The 27,731-nt window shown below is 37.0% G+C and overlaps 1 protein-coding gene across 1 annotated transcript; it reads left to right on the top strand.

Annotated features, from left to right (window-relative positions):
* LOC129276654 (delta-1-pyrroline-5-carboxylate dehydrogenase, mitochondrial-like) lies at positions 1-27,610 on the top strand. Its single transcript, XM_064109767.1, has 14 exons — positions 1-280; positions 3,571-3,679; positions 6,826-6,918; positions 8,388-8,435; positions 12,157-12,312; positions 12,887-13,114; positions 14,206-14,393; positions 14,643-14,716; positions 15,495-15,691; positions 17,605-17,649; positions 19,019-19,104; positions 19,685-19,873; positions 20,465-20,583; positions 23,408-27,610. The coding sequence occupies exons 1-14, from the start codon at positions 225-227 to the stop codon at positions 23,521-23,523; spliced, it is 1,704 nt and encodes a 567-aa protein (XP_063965837.1). The 5' UTR covers positions 1-224; the 3' UTR covers positions 23,524-27,610.
* Positions 27,611-27,731: the final 121 nt, after the last annotated feature.

Raw genomic sequence — 27,731 nt, forward strand, 5'->3', positions numbered from 1 at the left:
AAAATCGCATGTGAATGCAATGCAATTGCCGCTTCGCAGCTGCACCCCTGCTGCTGCATGCCTGCCACACACACGCACGTCAGTGGTGTCGACGCCATATTAAACGTTTTGCCGGGAAGGTGAACCTTACTTTGATTCAATCCTTACTTTGCTGCAGGTACCGTACTACTGTTTTCGTGATCTTTTACTTTTGGTGGCTCGTATTGGAGATAGAGTGACTAAACATGCTCCCCGTGAGAAAAGCTGCAAGTCTCGGACTGTTGAACAGAATTCTTTCTACGTAAGTACGGTACTAAAGCTAAAGTAATGATGATTAATTAATTGACTCTCTGTGCGAGGTACCGGTACGGCGGTAGCTATCTATAAGTTTGCCCCGGCCCCGGGGACCTCGACACGTTCGGGCTGCCGCAGTAATCTATAGATAGTATAGTATAACCACTCACACATATTGCGAGGTTAGTATTACTATTACTAGTATTAGTAAACTAACATCGCACCATGAACCGCGTTTGGCAGGGGATTTCTAACTAGTGCCAGTGGGTCGCGCGTTGCATAAAACTTTTTACCTGAGAAAATTTAGGTTGTTTTTACCAGAGTTTTTGCCCTGTGTTAAACTAGTTAATGACAGAAATCAGACTAACCTTAGTTTTCACTTTTTACCAGAGTTTTCTCAGGTAAAAAGTTTTATGCAACACACGATGGCTTGATTTTTCTGTGCGCGGCGGCATGTAATGAACCCTTTGCTAACTTAGTCTATAACTAACCTTGCACAACAACGCATGTCGTATGACAATGGATTTTGACGTTTTCCTCCATCACATGAATGTCCTGAAATAAGTCACCTCTCTTCTTGTGTGTGTCGGTGTGTACAAAGTCAATGGGCATGGTAACCCAGGGTCAGGGAACTCCCGCCCGCTGCGCGGGCGGGAGTTCCCTGACAACGAGGCACAGACTGGAACTTCAAAAAAACAAAAAGTTCTCTCCTTCTACCCCAGTCTCGATCGGCCATTTTGTTACGATTCATAACAAAAATGGCCGATCGAGACGGGGGTAGAAGGAGAGAACTTTTCGTTTTTTTGAAGTTCCAGTCTGTGCCTTGATGTCAGGAAACTGCCACTCGTTAGACCTTCATCCATATAATCGTGGTAAGTGCATAATTTCTGTTTTCACAATTCATTTGGAGAAATATTTAGACCATAAATCACGCTAGTCCCGTGAGTATGGTCATATCAACGGTAAGACCCTGGGCTCCGGCTCGCTGCGCGGGCCGGAGCTCCCTGGGTTATGGGCATGGGAGAGGAAAGAAGTAACCGCCGCTGACGAAATGAACGGCGGTGACGTGAATGGAGTGGTGACTTAATATTTTAAACCAGGATAATGCCACTTTCTATAAGTTGTAGTTTACTAACTGCATTACTTTTAAGATATTTGATAACAATTATAAAAATATATTAAAATTGTTTAAAAAAAAATTATTCTTTTAACGCTTAGATCTCTCGATCTATCGTTACCTCCAAATCTCGGCCAAGTACCTGAGTACCTCCGGCCGAAGATCCTTTCATACTGCAGTGGAACTCACGCAAACAACAAACGATATGTGAATTTTTCCGATCTAACACACAGTCTCGATTCAAGTCATCTGCGCTTATTAGGAAATCGTGCGAAAAAATCAACGGGTGGCATCTCAATTTCTCAAGTAAAAACTTATAGATGAAGTACGCCATCTTTTGACAGCGAAAAAAAAAAGAAAAAAAAATGCTGAGCGCCAGAATGCAACCAGCAATACAAGCTTCCGATGTAAACAAGCTAGCGTATAATATGGCGCGCCCTCTCGCAGCTCTCTACATATATCATATGCGAAAAATCCGGTTGTGAGACTCATCCTTCTTCGGCATCAAGAGTAATTTATATCATCATTTTTATAGAAAGACAAAGAAGAGGGAAAGTGTGGCTTCATATTGTTCAGTAAGTTTTATAGAAAAAGTGAAGTCATTAACGATGTATGATCTACACACGTAGTGTCTAAATAATAAAAAATTCCATCCATATGGAAGTTTTGCGGGTGTTGTGCCTTGTACTTTCATGTACACTACGCCCGAGTTGGAACCTTGATTGATTAATTGAGGTTATCATCATGATCATGGTTGCAGGCACATGCAATTCTTATGCACACATGTCTACTGCCCAAATGGGTTTATCCCAATTGTGTGATATATGGTTGGAACTAATTACCCCTTATCGACCACCTAATATTTATGGCAAGTTCCCCCAAGTCTGCGCAGTCCCCCTTGTCTGCGCACACGCGTATCTTTTCGATTCTAGTAAAAGAAGATACGCAATGAGCACGAACTTACCCATGCAATACATAGACAGGTATTCATAAAAAAATCAGACTCAATATGGTGGAAAAATAATAAATTTAGGGCATTTCATGTGATGGCCTCAAAATGCAGCCTTTCTCATCAAAATCCCTGAATAGTGTGCAAAGTGAATGAGTGCGCAGACATGGGGTACCATTTTTTTTTCAATCTGAAAATGACTGCCTGAGGTTTTTTTCAAGAAAATCCTATATTTTCTTTCATTTTTTAATGAGAAATTTGGTCCACTTACTCTTAATAATATAAGGAACATTATTAACTGAAAAATTTTGTGAAATAAGAAGAAGTTCATGTTAAATCTTAACTCAAATTGTTAGGTGCGCAGACTTGGGGCCCACCATCATATCAGTTTTACCTAGTTTTTGTCTCATTTGTGCAGAAAATTGAGCTGGTCATAATCCCATAGGCCCGTATTCTGAAGTCAGGTTTAACTTAGACTCAGGTTTAAAGTTGTGGTTTAAGTATGGGAAGCCAAAAGTATCAAATTTTTTATTACGTTGTACATTTCTTATGTTTACTGTGCTCTTTCCTGATTCATCGATGGTGAATACAATAATCTATATATACTTCCTAGACAATTATGAATGATTTGAGAGCCAAATGAACTGAAATATGATATCTCTACCATTAGTGATTTATGTAACAATTGGCTGTCCATACTTAAACCACAACTTTAAACCTGAGTTTAAGTTAAACCCGACTTCAGAATACGAGCCATAGTGTTTTTTAGATCGACGACTCCGATTCTAATTTCTATGAAGCCAGGAGGCTCCCTAGAGAGTAAAAATCATTCACTAACGTGTGCTTACTCTCCACGGAGCCAGGGATTGCGTCTCATTCATGTGCGTGTGTCGTGAAAAAAAACTGAAATTTTCGCCTCTTCGATTTCTACTTCTAAAAGATCTAGCCCTAAATCTTGTAAATGGGAACTCCCATTTCCGACAATTATACAATATTGATTCCATTTTTAAACAAAAAATTCATTCAAAAAACAAGAAAAATATCTTGAGAAAACGGGGAAAACCTTGCCGATGTTTACGTCTTTCGCCAAGCTACAAATGTGCGTCTTGTAGCTTGGCAAATGACAAAAGAGACCAAGATGGTGACGTAAACATCGTTTTTTAAATTAATTTTTTGTAACAGCTTTATAACCTTAGCCTACTTTTCCTTGATCCTCTGTTTGTTTTTGCAGGAGCAAGTCCAGACTCTCACAGCATGTTGCTCCAGCAAGTTTTACCGCTGTGAATGAACCAATCCTTGACTATGCACCGGGTAGCCCCGAGAGGAAAGCAGTTGAAGAAGTAAGTGCAGGGTTCTGTCTTACAAAGAGTTGTGTTTGATATGGAAATTAATCAGTGTCTTAATTTTTCCTACAGGAAATGCAAATGCAAATTTTGAAAATGTCCTTTTGTGAACATAGAGGAGCATTCTGAATTATCATAAATGCATGACTGTACTACATGTATCTAGAAAAAAACCTGAACAAACATGCATTTGAAATGTTGATGTTACTCACTTTCCATCAGGGGCGGCAATCCTTGGGGGGGCATAGTGCCCCACCATTTTTTGAAGCACTGAAAAAGTGCCCTTTTTTACGCAAGAAAAATGCCCCCTCACGGACGTGATATGTGCCCCTTCCACCTGAGAAGGGCCCGTTTTATGTGTGACCAAGTGCCCCTTGCCTTCTTCTAAGTGCCCTTCTCGAATCAGTGCCCCTTTTTACCCAAGGAAAGTGCTCCTCACGAATGTGTTCTGTACCCCTTTCATATCTGAGAATGACCCATTTTATGCCGTTAGCAAGTGCCCTTTTGCCTTCTAATAGATGCCCTTTCTCGTATCAGTGCCCTCACGAACTTGTTCTGTGCCCCTTTCACCGTTAGCAAGTGCCCGTTGCCTTCTAATAAGCGCCCTTTCTCCTATCAGTGCCCTTTCTTGCCCAAGAAAAGTTCCCCTCACGAACATGTTTTGTACCCCTTTCACCTGAGAAGGACCCGTTTTATGTGTTATCGAGTTCCCATTTAGAACAAGAAAAAAAAATTCGAATTTTTATGTTACTACTTATGAAGGGAAAAAATTGTAATAATAATACATGCGTTAAGTTTAATGAGTCATGTGAGTGGGGGGGGGGGGGCTCTTCCCCCCCCCCTCCATTTTTCACAACCAAGAAAAAATAGAGAAAGGAAAGATAAAGAAAGAGGGATGGGTGAAATATACACATAATATTATTTTCTGAATATTACAGGATGTCAAAATCTATCACAGAATTGGATTTTCATTATAAAAATGTCAACATTTTTGCTCGCTCACAACTTCTTATAAATTTAACGTGATGCGACATTATCCTCAAATTTTGGCTCTTTATGCCACTGTAAATAAGTCATTTGTTTTAAGGTAGTGTCCCTTTCGAAAAAAATGTGCCCTTTTTTCCCTGTGCCCCCCCCCCCCCTCACTTTCAAATTCGCTCCACCGCCCCTGCTTTCCATAGTTCTTTCAAGATCGAATCAATCACACCTCTTTATAAGACCAGGGCCAGGAGTTCTTTTCGTGCACAGTACCTCTTTGCAAGCCCACAGGAGCATCTATGATATTGGGTAGTTTAACTTTGTCATATATTCTGATTTTATCAACAAAAACGTGTCAACCAGACATCAAAACATGACAAGTTTTGTCAAAAGTGTCATTTTCAAGGATAGCCAATGAATATGTTTGAAGATTGTCACTCAACTCCCTCCACTTTAATAACGTATTGATCAAAGCAAGTAAAAGCATTTATACTATAGAAGTGGAAGGCAGCTCGAGCTAAAATGTGGGTTATACGAGTGATAGTGCGCCTCAGAATAAGATTATTTGTAGACAGATGGTGCTATATAAACGCCTATTATGCAAATATTAAGATATTTTGTCATATACATGTATTCCAATTTTTGTTGATTCTTTCTATTGCTTCACTGTTTTGTATATATATTGTCTTTGTAAAGATGTTAATCAGATTTACATGAAAATGGTGTGCTAGAGTTCAGCTGTTTTGTTTGCTGTTCTGTGATGATGTTACCAGATGAATCGACAAAACTTGACCTGGGCATATCCTGTTCCAGGTCCTTTCCTTTAAAGGAAAATGAAAGGATAGATTTATTATCTGGTCATAAACTGATTACATTTCACTGATTGAAATAAAATTAAAATGAGGCAGAACGGTTTCCTATTTCCCATGATATGCCAAGTCAAAGTTATCAATATTTTGATATTTGAAAGACCTGTGGAGATCGCCATTTTGCTCATACTCCCTATATCTCCATGGGGGGTTGTGACGTCAGCGACGTACAACTCGGTGTCCGACCTCGGCACTCGCCTTTGATTGCTAGCATAAAATACATGGGCCAGAGTGGTCAGAAAGGGGCACAAAATGCAGCTTTTGCCAAATTCCTGATCCGCAGAAGAGGCCAGAAATCTCTTTAAAAAATGAGTGGCTGCACTATAAAGGTGGAGAAATACAACAATTCTTCCAAATTCACGAGGAATGATGTTAAAAGCCCTCTAGTTTCAGATATGGTACTACACAATGCCAGTCTTTCATTTTGAATGGTGGAAGGTTCAGTCTTGTGCAACTGATCATCATGAGCATCTGTGCTGGGCCCCGTCTTACAAAGAGTAACGATTGATCCAATCAATCGTAACTCTATGGAAGTCCATCAGTGTCATAATTTTTTCTACAGGAAATTTGCACAATGTCCTTTGTAAACAAAGAGAAGCACACTGAATTTTCAAGAAAACAATGAATGCATGAATATACATCATAACTAGAAAATATTTTGAACAAACATGCACAATAGATGTTGACGCTGCTGGCTGTCCATAGTTGTGATTGATTGGATCAATCGCATCTCTTTGTAAAACGGGGCCCTGGGCCCTGTTGTTCAAAGAGTTACGATTGATCCAATCAATCGTAACTCTATGGAAATCCATCAGTGTCATAATTTTTTCTACAGGAAATTTGCAAAATGTCCTTTGTTATCAAAGGAGAGCACCCCAAATTGTCAAGAAATCAATGAATTTATGGGTATGGATTCATATCTAGAATTTTTTTTGAACAAACATGCATTTCATATGTTGACTTTGCTGGCCGTCCATAGTTGTGATTGATTGGATCGATTGCAACTCTTTGTAAGACAGGGCCCTGGTCTGCACCGTCACTCTGTGACTCATAGATCCCAGTGCCCAGGCCCAGCCTAACAAAAAAAATTGTAATGAATTTAAAACAAACCCCGATGATTGCTCATTACAAATTTTAGTATAAATCTCAGTTTGAGTTTAATTTCAATCTAATTCTCTTACATGCAGTTATATTGGCCCCACTCACATGATTTTTTTCCCTTTGTCTTATTATTGCCTTTGCTTGACATTTAATTGTATTCTGTTAAATAATGCCTTGATTGTTTTTTTTTTGCAGTCCCTTAAAAGGAGATGGGGAACTCAAGAGGACATACCATGTGTGATTGGAGGAAAGGAGATCTTTACTGGAAACACTGAAAAGGAAGTAGCTGTAAGTGTATATTCAATTAAAGAGATACTCCGAGCTGAAGAAATTGATATATCAATAAAAAGAGTAAAATTCACAAAGCAAAATGCTAGAAATTTGATCAAAATCGGATAACATATAACAAAGTTATTGAATTTTAAAGATTTGTATTATTCCGGTGAAACAGTTCTAGGCATGTCTTTATGAATTTCCATTAGGTGGGCTGATGATGTCATATGTTTATTAAAAAAAATTCTACCAAGAACTAAAACAATTGGATTGACAACTGATTAAGCGCATTAGTTATTTATTGCCGCAACTTATTTCATCATAATGGAGACACATCATTTACAGATGTATGAAAAAATGAAACATTTATGATTTCATGTAATAGCATAGGAAAAAGGAAAGTGGGGATGTGACATCGTCAGCCCACCTAATGAATATTCATGAAAATGTGCATATACATGTAACTGTTTTCACAAAATATTGATAAACTTTAAAATTCAATAACTTCGTTATTTGTTATCCGATTTTGATGAATTTTTCAGCATTTTTCTCTATGAATTTTACTCTGTTTAGTTAGATACAAATATTTTTCAGCCCGGACCATCCCTTTAATGAATGCCAGACCTTGAATTGAGGATGTACCCTTTTCGGCTGCCGTAGACTATTATCCCATTGGTAATGTTAAAGGGATCGTTTAACTTTGTGAGCAGCTGATTTAAAAAATTCTCAAACTGAGTTGAAACGTGCGTATGAGTGCCTGTATTTGTCCTCAAAAACCCTGAAACAGACCACAATATAGAATGAAAAACTCTAATTTAGATACAAGTAGCAATTTATTAGCCTGATTTTGAGAACCGTCTAGTAGACGGGTTCAGCTTATGACCAGTTTTCTCCAATTCAAAAAGTCCGTTGGCTATTTTGACTGCCTTCTGTTGTGTGTATCTCCTATACACACGCTATTAGCTGCACTGTACATTCAGTGTATACCTTGCACACTGTACATGTATGTAGGTCATGCTGTGTTCATCTAGAATTGATGTGTTGTGGTGCACAGATTCCCTGTATACACATAGTCATTGAAACCAACTCCCAATTATTTTCAAACTTTCGTTTACATCTCCAAGGTTTTAAAATTTATCCTGTAAATATAATACTTTTGGGATGGTATTTTTACACTATAAGCCTAATGTTTTGCCCATTTTCAGGAACCAAAAGGAAATTTTTTTAAATCAGAACAAAGTGAAATGATCACTTTAACCCTTCCTCGGCTGGGGTATTTGGCTCCATGAAAGTACTCGGGGGCTTGGAATAACTCAAGACATGAATTAAAAAATGAACCAACTTGTTTCACCTATTAAAGTGCATGAGTGAGTGGGATGATGATCTGATTGTATCTTGGCCAGGGAATCCCTGCAATTATGATAAGAAAATGCATACATGTGCCTTAAAAAAAAAAAATCTTATCTTTCCATTTTTTTCTTCAGCCGTTTGATCATCAGCATGTGCTTGCCAAGGTTCACTATGCAGACAAGGTGAGCTTGTGTTTTGTTTTTAAACTGTTTGAAACTACGGTATAGCATGGGTATTGCCAGTATACAATGATAAAAGGCCAATACGATCTGAAAGGGAAGACATTTTTTTCTCCATTGAATTATAGGGGTAGCCTATCATAGAGTTACCATACTCGGCACAGATCTCTCTTTTTTTACACTCTTCTTTCTTAATTTTCTCCCTCTTTTGTCTATTTTCCCTCTTTTCTCCTTTTCTTTTTTTTACCACTACTTGAAAAATGAGGGGGGGGGGTACTCGCCCCCTGCCCCCCACTCGCTGTAGCTCTGCCATTGAACTACATGTATGTTGACAAGCATCAGGGCAGTATACATGTAGTGCTCAGTCTTTGCCTGGTATTAAAGAAAAATACCAGTTGTGGTAACGATCTCAAAGTGAGTTCGAACAGAATCCACTAAAATGACCACACAAGCATTTGTATGCATAAATTTAAAAAATATGTGCCAATTGGCTCTGGAAAAAAATGTGTAATTGCTGAGAAATGAGCAAAATAAGCACGAAATTTCATAAAATGTCAGGTATTTTTTCCAAGCAATGTCCCACTGTCCCACATATGCTTTTTTGTGTTAGTTATCATCAGAATTATCGGTTTTCAGCTAAGATTTCATGATTTTACAAAGGTGAGTTGATTTCAATGTACCAGATGTAGATCTATGATAATATAGTGGTGATTAATCTTGATTTTAAAAGCTTTCTCATGAAATGATTGTTTGCAATTGCTTTGTTTTGTACCTTTTATACGTAACGGTGTCATGAAGCTGCTTGATATCAATTTTTGCTGCCAGATTTAAAGCTTACAGCCAATCGGATGTATGGACTTCAGTAGCTTACCACAAGTTTCTGTGAAAATCACTGATAAATCACTTCGTAAAATGATTTCCTAAGCTGGTTTGAAGAGCTTTCCAGATTGTGATTTAAATATTTTGCACCTGCAGTACAAGGATATGTTTACCCTGTTTTTGTACTGGTACATACTCTGATTCATAAAAAGTAAGGGTAAGTGAGCTAGCAATTGCTCTCCCGGCTATTTGTTCCTACTCTTCACCTTTTTAATTTTATGATGAGTAGTGATGGCTCTACAGGATAATTGGAATAAAACTGATAAAAAGTTGTCTTGTATTATTGATGTGAGACATCATTTTACATTCCACTCATATGATTTGGTATACGGCTGAGTCATAATTTTTTTTTTTTTTTTTTTTTTTACTGATGATTTTCAAAGGACACCGAAAGGTCAGTGAAATTAATAAATGCAATAGAAATTAAGTGTCCCCAAAGACTGAATATTGGCCACTTTAAGACCTATATTTCCTAATCTGTATATTAAAACTTCCAAATGATATTGAATTTCAAACTTTAATCAGTTAACGGTTAACCAAATACTGTAGGACTTTAAAATACAGTTTATGTAAGATTACTGAGCACGATTTCTTGTCCTTTGTTTGAATTCATCATCCTTTAACATGATATCATTGTATAATTTTTTTTGTTCTGTTTATGACTATTAGTCACTCTACTGCAGTTATACTGTATAAATGATATTTTCAGAAAATTGTTTCAAGAGATTTGCAGGTTTTTTGCCTGAGAGGAAGACTAGACATGTCACATGATATTGCAATCTTAGAACATGTACTGATACCCTCACAACAGTGCTGATGTCATGTGACTCGTATCTGTGTGTAGTATGCTAATGTTGACTTCTGTACCTGTAATAAGTGAGGCCCCCATTCCACAGAGGGGAGACCTTTGAAGGACCTTTCAAAGACCAAAAATTGGTAAGGTCTTACTGCAGTCTCCAAGATCACTGAAAATTGTCAACTCTGTGGAATGGCTCAGAAAGACCCCTCAAAGAACTCCCAAAAAGTGATTTTATAGAGATCTTTTAATGGTCTTTCATACATGTAGATCTTTTATGCAACAATCAATCTTTCAGAATTCTTTCCATGGACTTTGTTTAGTCTTTTAATGATCTCTCAATGATCTCTCATGAGTGATCTCCGCAAAGAGACTGCCGAAAGATCATGGAAAGACTAATAAGAACATTAAAAGTTAATTGAAAGACTGCTGAAAGACCATTTGCCTGTAAGACTGCTGAAAGACTGTTTTGAAATATTTCAAAATGTTTTGGAGATCATGGAGACCATGAAGACCACTGAAAGATCCATCAGGAATCGTGAAAGACCTCAGAGATCTTTGAAAGTTTTTTGAAAGACCCTTTGAAAGATCAAGCAAATTTCATGGTCTTACAGCAGTCTTTCAGAGGTCTTGCTCTGTGGAGCTCTTGGCTTATGTGGTTATAACAGAGGTTATATTTGGATAATTTTTGTCCGTTTGAAAATTAAAGGTTTTCATTCAAAGGGGGCTGAAGTTCATTCCAACTTTCATCGACAGAAACATTCAAGTCCCAACTTCAATCTTATTTGTTCCTCTCTCACAGACACCTACAACTATATAGTGTATTATGTTCAGGAGTATTCCAATTTCTCCATCTACATGTATTCATGTTTACATTTATTTTCTTAAAATACCATGAACACCAAACAACGTACCTGTGTACTGTACAAGTATCAAGTAACTGCCTTTATGAAATTGAAGCAGAGGTCACTCTGTGCATTGATGTGAACTATCTAATTACACCTTTGAAAAATTAACATCTGTTGAATTTCCTAAGCCTCATGTAATAAATACCAGTACGTTTAATTGTCTGGTAGTTCACTGTCTGCCCTTTCACACAGTAAAAAAAAAATCGTAATTTGAATGATGACTCCAGATAAAAATACGGCTAATGGCGAATATTTAGCACGTGTGAAACCAAACGAGAATATTATTAGAATCACAAACGCTAATCAGTCATGATACAATAGCAATCATCATTACTTAACTCTTAGCTCTTTCTGCGCCTTGAGCACTCTACAGAGTGGATTTTGCGCTTTATAAGTCACAATAATAGTTTTGATTGGGTTATTTCACTTCGGCTTTCAGTTGAAATGAAATTGACTACACAAACTTATTATGAATCGTCAATGCAAGTGATATCCATTTCAGCAAATTTGGTTCAGAATAGGCTCAATTGCAAATAACATTTAACGAGTTATGGTGTGGAGGTAATATTTGAAAAAGTCACTCGTGAATAGCACAAATTAGATTTTGGTAACTCTGTTCGACAACAACGGAGCAAGCCTTTTGAACGAAAATTGTTATGTTAGTATTCTTACAATTGATTTTAACTCAATTTAAAAAAATAGTTTTCATCCACATTTTCAAAAAATTAGCAAAAACGATTTGATCCAAAATATGATCATGGACCAGTCGCAAGGTGTGAGAAGGCTTTCAGTAAACTAGATGTGTGGAACAGTCTCCCAGAAGATGTAGTTACTGCTTGTTCAGTGATTGCATAATTTAAGAATAGACTGGATAAGCATTGGGAGAAGATTGCCTATGATTTTGAGTGATTTTCGATTCTCGTGTGTTCTCATGGAATTTTTTTGCTGTCTACGATACCCCTGCCACCCCTCCCTGCCAACATAAGTAGCACACCTAATTTTGTCTGAAGGAGAGCAGCAATAGACATTCTACTTTGATCGATGAACAGGCTTTGTCCTACAACATCGTTGGAGTAAACTAAACTAACTAAACTAAACTGATCGCATGTTTAAAAAAAATGTTTACGGGTATCTTTTCCAGATGGTGATTGAGACGGCGATCAAAACGGCGCTGGAGGCCAGGGAGGAGTGGGATAGGAGACCGTTGCAAGAAAGGGTTGATATACTTGTTAAGGCTGCTGACCTGGTGTGTGGGAAATACAGAGCAGAGCTGGCTGCTAGCTGTATGATGGGCCAGGTAAGTTGAACCTTTCTTCGGAGGTGCCATGGTCTAGTGATTCCGACTCTTGCCTTTCGATTAGTGGGTCGTGGGTTCAAATCTCAGCCATGGTGTTAATTTTCCTTCTTGATGATATTCGTCCACATTGTGCTGCACTTGACCCAGTCGAGGTAAATGGGTACCGGCAGGAAGTAGTTCCTCCAAAAACCTGTGAACACTAAAACTTGTAGCATTACTTAGACGGGGTGAAATACTTACTACTTCAAAGCAGAGATGATTATTTTACTTTTCTGTTGATCAAGATTTTGTTTTCCATATGTGATTTGATTTCCACATATCATAACATCAAAATTAATGACTATTTACAAAATCAAGGAGCAAAATGGGGGAGAAAAACATGGGCATGATGGCTAGACAGTCATTGCTCATTGCAGGAGCAGTGTCTTTCTAAGAATTTTTGCCTGAAAGAAGAAAAAAATAGTGAAGAAGAACACATGAAAAACTCCATTTCAATTATAATATGTCATCTGCTTTCTTTTGTTAACGTTGGAAAGTATAAGAAATTCTGTTTGATATTTTTAATTTCATGCAGGCCAAGACTGTCCTCCAAGCTGAAATTGATATCGTCTGCGAGTTGGCCGACTTCTATCGCTTCCATGGCATGTACGCCCTCGACTGGTTGGAGAATGCACAGCCCATCAGCACATCCGAGTCCACTAACACCATCCATTGTCGAGGTCTTGAGGGCTTTGTGGCAGCCATTGCACCTTTCAACTTCACAGCAATCGGGGGAAACTTGGCGGGTACTCCGGCGATGATGGTGAGTTTGATTGAGATTTCAATAAATCATTTTTTGGTGTAAAATGTTTTCTGTATATTGAGTACTGTATTATCTTATTTTTGGAAGCATTATGGTGTAGTGGTTCTGACACTCGCCTTTCAATCAGAAGGTCGCGGGTTTGAATCATACTCGCAGCATTATTTCCTTCACCTGGAAATTTATCCACATTGACCGCACTTTATCCCAGGGGATCGTTTCATAAAGCTGTTGGTAAGTTAAGAGTGACTTTAAAAACAACTGGTGATCTTTTCTCGTAAATGATAATCACAATTTAATGTTCATTGGCTATTATTTAGCTCGTAAGGAAGGGTCACCAGTCGTTCTTAAAGTCGCTCTTAACTTTATACGAACAGCTTTATGAAACACCCACCAGGTGATACGAATGGGTCCCTATTGGGATATATTTCTCAAATGCTGTAGTGCCAATATGAGGGCTCGGCTTCAGCTGAGATATTAATGTGATATCAAGTTTTTAGTGCAGCAGAGTATACATGTATATACTATATTAATGGACCCATTATTATTGTTGTTTTTATTATTGTTATTGTTGTTAAGGTATTATTTGTGAGTTCTAAAGCTAACTGAGTCAGTGCTGCCCTCCTAACTTGGTGTAAAAGTTGATCACTATACTTGAGTTTCCTTTTATTGAAATACAAATAGTGTAGTGAGTTCTTAAAGAGGGGAGTGAAAGTGGAATGAGAGGTATACTTTATAAAGTCATTAACTATTTCAAAAGGGATAAAACAAGTGAGGTATGCTACATAATGGTATCTGAGAGCACCCAACGGGCAGACCGCATGCAGCTTGCGATACACAGAGGCCTTGTCTGCCAGAACAATCCTAAAAAATATGGCGGTCCTTTATCATGAACTCCTAGATACCTTGATTTACAACTGATCTCTTGACCTTTAAAGGTTTGACCATTTCTGTCTGACCAAAAGGATTGCAATAGCGAGAATTAGCAGCTGAATCAGTGACTGTATCTTTGAATCCTGAACAAAGTTAGTTCTTTCTTTCTTAGTTTCTTCTACTGTAAAAATAGCTGATCTATTATTTTCCTACATTTCTAGGGTAATGCTGTGTTATGGAAACCAAGTCCGAATGCTGTCTACTCATCATACGTTGTCTTCAATATCTTAAGAGAAGCCGGAATCCCAGACGGTGTTATCAACTTTGTGCCGGCCGATGGACCTGTGTTTGGGGATACAGTCACAAGCAGTCCTGATCTAGCTTGCGTTGCTTTCACCGGAAGTACCGGGTAAGTCGGTGGTTATTTAAGCATATAGTACAGGGGGAGAAGCTAATATACGAGTAGCTCTACAGTGATTTGAACTAAGTGCTTGGCTCGTCTTGGATCCGCTTTAGTTAGTAATTTTGCTTTGGTTTTTACTGGCAGCACTACTTGGTAAGTCAGTAATTAATTCTTTATCTTGTACAATTGTTTCGGGATGTCTCTGATTAGAGTGCTATTAAAATTCCTTGTGTCTCTACGTTTTGTTCTCAACAGAACATTTAAGAGGTTATGGCAGCAAGTTGGTGACAATCTGAATATCTACAAGACCTTCCCCAAGATAACTGGAGGTGAGATGAATTGAGCATGAGCAATTTTGGATCTGACATGTACTTACAAGATGTTGCGTAATTTTGGAACCGCATACCCAGGGGTCACAAATTTGGTCTTAAAAGTTGCATAAGGCTAGAAAAAAAAGTGTCAGGGCATGATGCGGTGCCAGCTTTTCATGTTACAGATTGATCGCAAAAAAATTAGGCTTAGTATTTTTTGATATACAGCTATAGTATGTTTGTCGATTAGGATTTAACCTTAATTTTTTTTACGAATTATGTAAGGAGCAAGATGGCTCTGTTGATAAGGGTTCTGACTGTCAAACCAAAGATCATGGGTTTGAGCCTATGCTGGACAGGTGACTGAAGCCTGTGTTAATGTTCCCCTACTCTGTAACACTCTGTGCCTCAGATAAGATATTACATGGTTGCCTTATGTAGAGGAGAGTCACCACCTTTTCATTTTAGGCATTATTCATAGAAGAGTAGGAGGCAACCCTGGTGTAGTGGTCCACCTGTACACCTCTATCAGTTATATCTAAAGGATAGATCGACAGGTCACAGTTATTCGGGAGCGTCTCAACATTTTTTTCTGACAAGTTGTCAGATCTGACATTTTTCCTTGATTTTGATTGGCTGTCGAATGAAATGGTACTTGTTGGATATTTCGTCAGACAAATCCTATTCACTTCTGGCATCGTAGGCACAGATGACTCCAAATAAATTATATTAATAAGAATTAAGATGATTGATTACCAATCATCATCAAACAATCGTCAATATTATCTCCTTTCAGAATGCGGGGGCAAAAACTTCCATCTGGTCCACCCAACAGCCGACGTGGAGTCCGCAGTCATCGGGACACTTCGTTCTGCTTATGAATTTGGAGGTCAGAAGTGCTCAGCCTGCTCAAGAATCTACATCCCTCAGAGCATGTGGCCTGCTTTCAAAGAAGGATTGGTTGAGAGGCAAAAACAAATCAAGCTGGGATCGGTAAGTTGAACTCAGATTCTATGTCAAATGGTGTTTCATAAAGCCTTTCATAAGATCGTTTGTATCTAAGTTACCCTACTTCGAAACAAATACCTTTTACTCATTTCTCCTGCAATCTTTCAAAGTCCAAAACCTTGTTTTTGGTAAGTACATGTAGCCTATCTATTACATTTGTGCCCCACTTTACATTAAGTTGTGATTGATCCTGTAAAGCACGATTATGGAAAGCCAGCAATGCCAACATCTACTATCCATTGTTTGTTCAAAGTATTTTCTTGATATGATGTACACTCCTGCATTCATCTTTCTCACACATATCGATGTGTTCCTCTTTGTTTCCAAAGATATCTTGTATACGTTTCCTTAACCCTAATTCTCCCGGGGGGGGGGCCATAATGCCCCCCCTCGACAATTTTCGCGATATATCTGCTGCGCAAAATATTTTGACCTCGCCGCTCACTGACTTTTTACTTTCAAGTCTCGCGCAAATTTGTGACGCCCGGGTACGCGGTTACGACATTATGCAACATGTAAGTGCATGTCAGACCCAAAATTGCTCATAAACGTGATTTCATGTACAAATCCAATGCAAATTGTGTATTTAGCCAAAATTCATAAATGTATCATTATTTCTACTTTTACTGATTAAACTTAATTAATTTTGCCTTGTTTATGATCAGAATTAAGTCTGGAACGATTTCCATTGAAAAAACAATTAAAAAAAATTAAAAAAACAAAGAAATACATAAGAAATTAAAAAAACAATAAAATACATAAGAAATCGATCTTGGTACCAGAACTTTTTTAATTCACAATTGTTAGGAATGCTATAAAAATATTTTCACCAAAAAATAGCATTCTAGGAGCTTTATTTAGTGAATCAGAGCAAAAAGTATGATTTCATGAATAAATTAGTATAATTAATTCATATGAAATAAAAATATATGAATTCAGTGAAATTTACCAATGCAACTGTGTAGATTACATCATTCTCTACCATCATGCAAATTTTCGTTGTGATCGCGCAATCGGCGGCTGAGATCTTAAGGGGGGGCCATAATGCCCCCCCGGAATGACAAGAATCAAAATACCCCGGGAGATTTAGGGTTAATTATTATGACATTGTTGGATTTCCAAATTTGACATTGGTCAGGGTCCCGTTAGTAACAAATGCAAAAGTTCTATGACAAAGTCACTATCATCCAATCAGATTTAAGTATTTAGTAGCTTTTAACTGTTATTGTAACGATTTTTATAATACGGGCCCCCGATCAATCGCAACAGTTTGTAAGACAGGGCCCTTGGGTACGGATGTTCAATTCTCCATCAATTTCGCGAGCCTTTTACAAGTCACACGACTTATGCATGACTGGTGACCCTCTCGGTCTCTTTGGCTAAATCATATTCTCAATAATTGATATTCCCATGAGCTAAAGTTGAAATCTGATCTCTTTAGATTCAAATTATTTATGTTAACAAGAATTTTTGTACAAAGTGTGTTTCTTGCCAAGATTTGAATAAAATTATAGAAAGTTAATTTCCATTCTGTTTTCACAATGATTTGGCACACAAAAAGGTCACAATCTCCTGCAAAGTCATGTGTCAATCATTAACAGCTTTATGAAATGGCCTCAGCTCAGAGAATTTCGAAGAAGTTTGAAAATTTGAAAATAGGATACAGTGCAAAGATTCGGGGTAGAAGAAAACTGTGTCAGTTTCTTCCATGAAGTCATAAAATATCATCCTATAAGAATGATGATATTCTGTTTAAATGGTTTAATTTCAATGATTATAATAGCAGTGTATTATAATGAAAAATCATCAGTGGTTTGTCATACTTTTATGTATTTCCAATTTTATAAACATGTGCAATACAAATGTATGTTAAGTGATCATTTACTTTTCTTTTGCAGCCCCTTGATTTCACATCATTCCTCTCTGCAGTCATTAATGAACCAGTAAGTTATGATATCTTCTGAAGAAATAATTAGACCACGGGGGCGTTTCGTGTAAGGACTTATCGAAAGTTTTATCCGACAAGTCCCATTTTTTCCGACATATACCATAGGAACAGTGCCTCTCAGCCAATCAAAAATCATTGAAAAATGTCAGATCTGACAACTTTTTGGATGAAAATATTGATGGAGCATCTCATGAAAGGACACGTCGGACGTTTTATCCGACAAGTCCCATTTTATCCGACAGTTACCATAGGAACAAAGCCTCTCCGCCAATCAACATCATTGAAAAATGTCAGATCTGATAACTTGTCGGACAAAAATTTTGATGAAACGGTCCCCTGGGGATGTTTCATGAAGCATATTGTCAGTGATTTTTAACTGACAAATTAGCTCTCAGCCAATTAGGTGGTAGGATTTTAGTAGCTTATAACAAAATTATTGAATGTTTCATTTTTCTTGGAATGTTTGAAGTATTTTCATTTTATCCTACATAGATTAAATCATGTATGGTTATTGGTTTAAATAGCATCATGTGACCAAACATATTTTCACTATTTTGTGATGATGTTGAAAATGAAACGCCCACTAAAGAAAAATTGCTATTCCGTGACGTCAATGATGGAATAGTGCACTATTCCATCATGGATGTCACAGATCAGGACGGCTCAAGCACTTATACGCGTTCGGCGCGCTGAGCGCGTGGCTTCAGGAAAAGTAGGTCAGTCATCGAAGCGGGTTATCTTGCTTCAGATTAAAAAAGGATAAACTACGAGTACAAGTACTAGATTATCAAAATCAATTGCTCTAACTTATTAAAGTAGGATATTAAACAAATATACCAGGCCTTTATTTCGAAGGTATAGAGGGAATTATTCATCCTTGGTTGTGCCGACAAAATTACTATTTATCTCGCTTTGCCCCTCAGGAAAAATAATAATGCCAGTTCAACCTCAGACAAATAATGCCTGGTATACTTACTCAAAGCCTAGAATATTTGTATACTACTGTATATATAAAAGACCTTTTTTGATTTCCTTTTTCAACACAATTAAAAAAAATATACTATGCACTTTATCAGCAATGTCAAATATTCTCTATTTTCCGGTGTGATAACAAACTGATTTCTTATTTGCAATAGATGTTATGTAATGTAGTTGAAGTGTCTTATTTGAAATGATGTGAATATTTTGCAGAGTTATATGTATAAATCCTTGTCCAGTGGGTTTTTCAGTCTCATACTAGTAATATGCTGCTCCAACAAGCAAAATCAGCTTAAGCTCTTGTTTAGCATATAGTGTCTTTGCATGCTTGTATTTGCCCATAATGTCTTATATCATCAGGATATTGATTAATTTCTTTTTACCAGGCTTACAAGAAAGTGAAAAGCTATGTAGACTATGCAAAAGGTTCACCTAACATCACAATTCATGCTGGTGGAACTTGTGATGACCGGTAAGACCCAGTATATCACTACAAGATCTCCTAATGATATTGAAATAATAAACAAATATTTAATTCTCTTGTGATGCAACATAACGTATTGTAAAACCATATTAGGTGTTGATTCATTCTTAACAGCAATATTGCCTCACGTTTTGATAATTTCAGCAAGAGATCAGCCGAGTTTATTTTGTGTCGTTTTGGCCACAAGATTTGTCGCCCACAGTAATTAAACTTGCATGCTTGGTTTCAGCGCACTGTCAAAGAAAGCTTAATTCGTGCATGTTGTTATGGTTTGAACATGAATCAGCCTACAGATTTGAATGAATGGTTCCACTCTGTGTGTACATCAATCAAAATAAGGAGGGACTCGAAATACATGTATAGCAGCAATGTGTGTTTTGTATGAATGTTGATTTTATTGACTTATTTGGCTAAAAGAATAAAGTTGAATTGAATAGCAACGCTCACAAATTCAGTGCCCTATGACTATTAGAACCTTTCTCAAAATACGCTAGATGAACATGCATAAAATCTGCATAAACCTTGATGCCTCCTAACCATAAGTTCGCCCTTTTTTATTCGTAAACAGAGTTGGTTACTTTGTTGAGCCTACACTGGTTGAAGTGTCCGATCCTTCTGACCGTATCATGAGAGAGGAGATCTTTGGCCCTGTCGTATCGGCTTACGTTTATCCAGATGATAAGTTTGACGACATCGTAAAATTCATTGACTCGACGTCACATTATTCCTTGACTGGTGCCCTCTTTGCTGGAGACAGGTTAGCTTGATTTAATGTCATCTTTTTTAACCATTCTTGGTGGAAATTATAGCCTTATAAGACATACAATTTCATATTTTTAAATTTATTTGAATCAGAATAAATTTGAAAGTTGTAACCCTAACAAGAGGGGGGGGGCTGATTCAGCCCCCTCAACATTTTTCGCGATAAATCCGCCATGTAAAATTTTTTTATCACGTCGCTAGCTGACATTTTCCTTTTAAGTCTCGCGCAACTTTTGAGACCAAAATTTCATAAATCACAACATGCAACATTATGGATATTTGTAAATATTCTTAGGCACTCAGTCAACTACATAGGTTACCACCCTTGTTTTAAGTCATGTAACTTCTGAACAGCTTTATTCATATATATCCCAATGTGACAATGGTGATGAAGATGATTTTGTTGATGATGATGTTGATGATGATGATGATGGTGGTGGTGGTGGTGGTGGTGGTGGTGATAATGATGATGATGATGATGATGATGATGGTGGTGATGGTGATGATGATGTCATGATCATGATGATGATGAGGATCTGATGATCAAGGTCACCTCAATTTCTCTGGGTTTTTGTTCTTTCAACAGCCAAGTAATCGAGGAGACCTGCTCCGTCCTTCGTGAAAGTGCTGGTAACTTCTATGTTAATGACAAGAGTACTGGGTCAGTCGTAGGTCAACAACCATTTGGAGGTGCCAGGATTTCAGGTAAGAGACTGTTGGAGTCACAGTAAGAAAGAGTCTTTTTAAGGGTTTATGATAAACAGAGGTCATGCATACATGCAGAGCTGCCAACCATTACGTTTTTGCCGTAATCATTACGTTTTTTCATTCAAATTCCGGCATTATGGTTTTTCTTTTCAAATTACGTTTTTTGACAATTTTGATAATGTGTGTACAGAATTGTATGTATGTGGAGTGCGTGTTGAGCCCGAGATGAGCCTGGTACTTGCGCGTGCGTAGTCGCCCGCCGGCCGGTTTTCCAACGCACTTTAATAATTTGATAGCGTGCACGTACATATACGTTAGTTGAATATGCGAGCGGCATGCATGGTACGAATCGCGATGTATAGCGACTGGTAAATACGTCTGTAAGGATGATGACGTCATCCAAGATGGCAACTTACGATGACAAACGAAAGGATCGAGGATGATTATGTTTTGACGGGCGGTACTGTCTGGTTAATTTTCATCAACTCGTATCAAACAAATAAGATGAATTCGGCTGTGAAAAGACCTGGAAAGCTCTTCATTGTCCCCTGAAGTAATAATTCTGGGTGATATTCAACATTTATTGATAGTTTTACATGATTTATACTAGAGAGATGTCCTACTGCCTTTGGAATTCATTAAAAAAGTCGGCACTTTAGCATTCAGTTTAGCAGGAATGGGAAGATTTCTTCCCCAGTTCTGGCGGCCTAGATGTCTGCTCTATAGTGCTGTCACTGCTGGGGATGATTGAGTGTGCGTGCAGTGTGATTGAGGCTGAGCTGTGCACATGGTGAAGTGATTTACGATGGGACTTTTGTGGAATGATTTCAACTTCTTATCTATACCTAGATCTATTTGAATTTTAGATTAGATTGATTTATGAATAATTTTTCTACATTTGTGGAATGTTACATGTACACTTCCATTTTATGACACTTTAATTTTAAAGGGTACTGTTTGGCAAAAACAATGTTACTTCGGAAGAGAAGTCTGAATTGATGTCACCTTTTTTTTTTCTTTCTCTTAGTCTACAATTTGGTAGTTTTGTCAGGAAACTCAACATAAAACAATTAATTATTTTAGAAGTGGAAAGGAAGCCCTAAAAATGTTCACCAGAACTGATTTTGGTGCCCCTGAATTCCTGAAAGAATTTTTTCTTGACAGATCTTCACTTTGATAAGTGCCGGAGTAGGTTGCACTACAAAATGAAAGGCCTACTTGTCATTTTTAGAAAAATTTGCCTAGGTGCCCATTTGACTAGAATAAAAGTGGCCTTGATACCCCTTGAAATTTTGGGGCATCCAAGGCCACTTTGCTGGTTGCCCCAAACTGAAAGTGCCCATTTAAAAATGGCCTTGCCCCTCTCAATTCTTAATTCAAGCCCTGCTACTGACTTAATTAAAGTTGGTAGATTATATCAAATGGCCCAAGACTAAGCTGGGTCCAATTTGTAACACTCCGTTACTTAGCCCAGACTAGGCCTAGAGATTAACTTTTTTTAAATTGTTCACTGCATACATACTTTTTGCATTGGATGTTTGTCGCATGTGGTTTTAAGGTTCGTTTTAACACATTCCTTTTTTTTGTTGGAAATTCCTTTTTTTGGCCATAATGATTCCTTTTTCTGCTTGCACAAGGTTGGCAGCTCTGTACATGCCAACTCTCTCTTTGTAATAGGGACAGCTCTGATATTTTTTTGTGAAAGAGAGGTCACTTCATGCAATGTGTCCCTTTTTTGTAAAAAAAAGTGTGTCCATGTATAGGAAATTCTATAATGTCCCTAATTTTCAGCCACTGTCTTGCCATTTGTCCATTTTTCTTGGGCTTGAGGTGGGTGTTGGTCATGCCAATAAAGCCACGTCACGGTTAGCTCAAGATCAACTTTTCTCAAATGACTTTTGCTGTTTTTCATTAAGGATGAGCACTAACATTTTCAAATGAAAATGTTGCGTAAGCTTTGCCGGCAAAGCATTCAAATTCTAAGAACGAAAGGCATTGTATTAATAGACCAGGTGACTAGAATAGTACAGCACGGGTAAAGCTTGGAAACCTGTTCGTTTTATTGTCTACTTTTGGCACATTTGACTTTTGTTTGTGCTACTGTCAAATACCAGTGAGTATGAAGACTTTGTTACTCTTCAGCTTGGATGTGATGAAAAGAATATTTGAAAAGCAAAATATGAATAGTCATCGAATCACAAATGCCTATGACAGGGAATTTGAATACCACCTTCCTGTTTTATCTCAAATGACCTTTTACTGCCCGTGTGCAGTTTACAACCTTTATCAGGCTTACGAGCAGGAGGCAGCAACTTTAAATGCTTTTGTGCTGTATAAAAGGCTTGCTGGGTTAAAGCCAGAGCGATCATCTCCAAAGTTCTTTGGAAGTATATAGAGAAGGCAGCTAATATTTGATAAGTACCATACGAAGCAGGAAAGTTTCAGATTGGAGCGAAAAGTGAGAAAGACAATTAATATCCCCATCAAGAGAGTATAAGCTACATAACACAACAATGCAAGCAAGGTTCAAAATGCATTTTCATTGTTTGGCAGCTCAGTATTAGATTGGTATTTTTTAATGTCGGCTTTATTACGTTTCTATACTGGCCTGAATTATGTGATGCCATTCTGTGTCAGAAATTTCTTAGATTAAACTTAAATTCAACTCTTGTTGATTCACTGATCATTGTAAGACCTCCATTAGAATATGGACAAATTCACTTTTTTTTATTCACTGTAATATATTAAAATACTTAGATATGTTGTTCTGATGTAATAAGCACTGTATTAATGTGGAGCTTTTGATCTTACTCTTCTTCAGGTACAAACGATAAACCAGGAAGCTCGCTCTATCCTCTCCGCTTTGTGTCGCCGCTAACTGTCAAGACCACCCACAATCCCCTGCGAGAATGGCGCTACGCTCACATGAAGGAATAATCACAATGTAATGGACTTTTGAAACTCTTCAGCACTTAAAAACCCTGTGCAGAGGCTCCATCTTCAAGCATCTCTTTGTGAGAGATTCTTCGTTAGGGACCCCTAGCACACTTGAGATGTGACCAAACAATGATGTACACATCACAGGTATGCTGCGCTTCCTCCTCTGTATGCTGTATGGTTATAAGGGGTCATAGTCCCCCTCTCGATCTATATTAACATCATCTTTTTCAATTTAATAACAAACTTGAATCCATTATTATATCATATATTGTAGATATACAAACTGATGTAGAAACTCTTGGGTAGATTCATCATTAAGTTACTCTATTTGGATTTCTTTTACATTTGTTACTAAATATTTCCTGAATATTTATATAACCTGTTTCAGTCTACAAATCAGTCCCTAAAGGTGGTCCAAAATAACAATCTTAAACTTGAAACTCAATCATGACTCTTCTTGAAGTTTTCTTCATCACTTTGTATATAACCTAAATGCAGTAATTCTTTATTATTTTTTTTAATGTCAATGTAACAAAATATATTTTACAAAGAGGAAGTTGCATGAAGATAAAGATGCAAACAAGAGAGTGGGAAGGGGTTTGTAGAATGATGTCAAAGGAGGAGATCTCCTGCTGGCAATGGGAAGGTTGGAGTCTCTGCCTGTGGATCATGTAATGAGAACCAGAGCACCGCTTGGAGTACCCTGGTAATGCAGCCGGGCTTCAATCGATCGATTTAGCTGTGCAAGCCATCGCAAGTTTCGTAACTGCCACTCATCCTTGTGTTTGTATGGGGAAATCATGTGTGAGATTTGTAAAGGTTTGATGCAAGTTACATTTTATACACATGAATCTGCCTAAGTAAAATCTTATAGCACCACAGAATCTGTTCCACTTTGGCAAAATTTGATTTAGAAGATGAAAATAACACGTTTTTTGCATCTTTTTTGGTCCGAAAAGTACCCTGATGTTGATGAATATTTGACTTATGGAAGGTTGCTGACTTATTAAGCAGAGTCTACAGGACTATTCATTATTGCATGTGTGTCTATCATACCAAGGAGTTTTCAATACATGGAGTAATTACAAACTTATTCCCTTTAAAGGATGTCCAATGCCGCCATCAAAAGCTACTATATGTCAGGCATGTGTTCTGTTGAATTTTAAGGATGGGTAGACAAAATAACCTCTTTGATTGTGTTCATTAAGATCATTTATAAAAGAAAATATACCTTTGTAATGATAATCTTTTGGCTACTACTGGTCTTATAATATGAGCAATACAGAATAACAATGCTAAAACTTTTCTGAAATAATAATAATTAATTTTCTGAAATGTTAACAATAATTTGCTCAAATATTAATAAATTTACTCGACTGGGCATGTGGGGCACTAATCTGACATACATGTAAATGATCAGTAATAACTATATTATAATTACCATATCGTTAATTGTTTGCTGGGATTGATGAAAAAAAATGTTAAAATCTTGATTTAATCATGGTAAAGTCCTTTCCATTTTCTTTAATCAAATTTCTTTCCGCATTAAGACTTTGGTATTGATATTGTGTCATTTGCTCAAATCCAGTTTGTAATAAAGATGAAATTTTCGTAGGGGTAATATTTTTCCAGAAATCGCTTCTTGGTGTTCACCATGAAGCTGTCGGCTTCGAACTTCAGACGTCAATGGCAACAATGCAGCTTTTAAATTCAGTGTACAATTTACTGTATATGTTTTAAATGAAATGGTTTCAGAATGATAACATACGTACATGTTTTGCATTGTATTTAGTGTAATTAGTTATCAATATATATTTTAAACATTAAAAAGAGTGTATCATACAGGATCTTCCATTAGAGCTGCGTTATCTTTATTTTGGAGAGGAGGAATCAAAAGAGGATTGAATCTTATTTTTTAATTAAAAATAATCTATAGCAGTTTTAAATCAGTCTCTTAAATCCTACACTTTTCTCTTTCATTACTTCTGCCGTTAAACACCTGAATTTTATTCTTTGAATCAAGGAAATTTTTGTGTGTGTGTGTGTGTGTGAGAGAGAGCAAGTAAAATTCCCTAACGGATAAAAATATAAAGGGCAATAGTTGTTGAAGTCAGGAGTCATTTTGATTATAAAATTGGTCTGGTTTACTGCTGAATATTACTAAAAATTTGAATAAACAGCTCAGTTTTATTAGTTACATCTGTATAGTATACAGCATTGTTACGTACAGAATTTATGTGTCTGTTGATGCTTGTAGATGTAGTACCACTATTAAGTTTTGTATTTGTTTTATTGGTTTTTTTTTAAGTGCTTGCGATTTGTTAATGGCATCTTTCCTACATGTAGTTATGGACATGTATCATTCTTTTGGTAACTTCAGTTCAAAATTGTCAAAAGGGTCCTTGAAATTATGAAAGAATTATCATGGAGGCACCGTGGTTCTGACCCTGTTCTCAAAATCAGAAGGTCATGGGTTTGGATCCCATCAAGACACCCGCATCCTTTGGGACAATGTTAATTTACTCAATGCCACTCCCCAGCGAGGTGTTAGAATGGGTAGCTGGTAGGATGTGAGAGTCCTTGTATTTGTCCTGCATTGTGAGTGACTGGCACATCGACTAGCTGGAATACTCCTCAGGGAGTGGAGGATGTGCATAAATTGTATGTGGGCAAAACTGATTGAATAATGTTTGTCAACCTTAGTCTAATAGACTTATTTGTGTCCAAGGTCTTGGCATCCAGAATGATAATTAAATCTTTATATCGTAACAAATATTTATTGAAATTTTTAAATAAGAACATTGATTTAGAGTTTATTGAGCTGTTTAAACCATAGTGTAAAGTCTTTTCCCTATCAAAATTGACTTGTGTTGTAACCATTTACGAGGCTCAGTGTTTACTAACTTTCTCAATCATGATTATTGAATATACATATGTTCTCAATGAACTTTGACCTACATGTATTTATAGCATGATTAGTGTTTTGTGTTTGATGTGGATTGATATTAAGTGGCATGTCTTGTACTAAGGGCATCTGCCCCATGTGCCCATAGGGGATGCAAAAAAGGCAATATTTAAAGAAAAAAGAATGAAACTGAAGAATCCCCTTGGAGATTTAATCTCAAAATAACCAAAGAAGCTGCCAACAAATACGTTTGAGCTTTGAAGGGGTGTTTGAATGCTATATCCCTTTGTCAAGTAGTCAGATATTGGAAGGGACCCAAATTTTGCACTGGTGCTTTTTATTGCTAGATACGCCACTGTTGATATAACATATCTTTGTAATATCATTGTTTTTTCTGATTGTTAATTGGCATGTAATTTTGAATCACTAACACATCCTCACATTATACCGATTGTCCTAATTGAAGTCAATGTTTGGTTGACAGGATTAGCGAGCTATTATTTCAATAGTGTAAATTTGTATCCCACTGCTGCCACCAAAAGTAGAGAAAGAAATTTGGAACTTACAATGAACAATGAAAACCAGTCTATGAATAAGCCCGAACTGAACATGCTGACTAAAAACATAGTGGAGAAGATACCTTACATAATGGCATAAGACACATAGATTTTACTAGATTTCATTTATTTTGATGTTCATGATGATTTATCAGACTTGGAACATACATTAAAAAAATTTTCTGTTATCAGCTGAATATGCTGAATAAAACATTGTTCACAAAGATTCATTGCGTTTTGGCATAATACATCCAGATTTTAATTAATTTTAATTCTCATGGCATTTGTGATGAGGGCTGCTGTCATTCAAAGTTTGAAAGAGTTTTGCCTAAAATCTCAAACCAGCTAGACTTAATGTACATGTGTCTGGCAAACTCCACCAGTTCATTGCTAACAAAATTAATAAAAGCATGTAAACCAATTACTTTTTCAGCTGTGTATATTGTAGTCTTATGAATATTAACCATTTCATGAAATGCCAGATCGTTCTTTCATAAAGCAATATTTTTTAAAATAATGATGTAGAATTAAAATGTGTGGCTTAGGTCACTGTAAGCCTACAATGCTATGTAGGCTATTTTTGTGCATAATTCTGTTCATGTATTAAATCTTACAGAATTTATGAGGGAAACTGTCTATTCTTTTTATTGCTCCTTGAATTATAAACACAATCTTAAAACAAACGAGTTTAAATTGACTAGATGATAAAAGTTAGTTTGGTTTCGCTTTCATTTCAATCATAT

Source organism: Lytechinus pictus, chromosome 14, assembly GCF_037042905.1.
Source record: "Lytechinus pictus isolate F3 Inbred chromosome 14, Lp3.0, whole genome shotgun sequence".
NCBI classification, from domain to species: Eukaryota; Metazoa; Echinodermata; class Echinoidea; order Temnopleuroida; family Toxopneustidae; genus Lytechinus; species Lytechinus pictus.

Bases quoted from the DNA above. Each gene is read 5' to 3' on its own strand.
- LOC129276654 (XM_064109767.1), top strand. From the start codon at position 225: ATGCTCCCCGTGAGAAAAGCTGCAAGTCTCGGACTGTTGAACAGAATT. The intron at 6,919-8,387 runs GTAAGTGTATAT...TTTTTTCTTCAG, and splicing joins ACACTGAAAAGGAAGTAGCT to CCGTTTGATCATCAGCATGT. The intron at 19,105-19,684 runs GTAAGACCCAGT...ATTCGTAAACAG, and splicing joins GGTGGAACTTGTGATGACCG to AGTTGGTTACTTTGTTGAGC.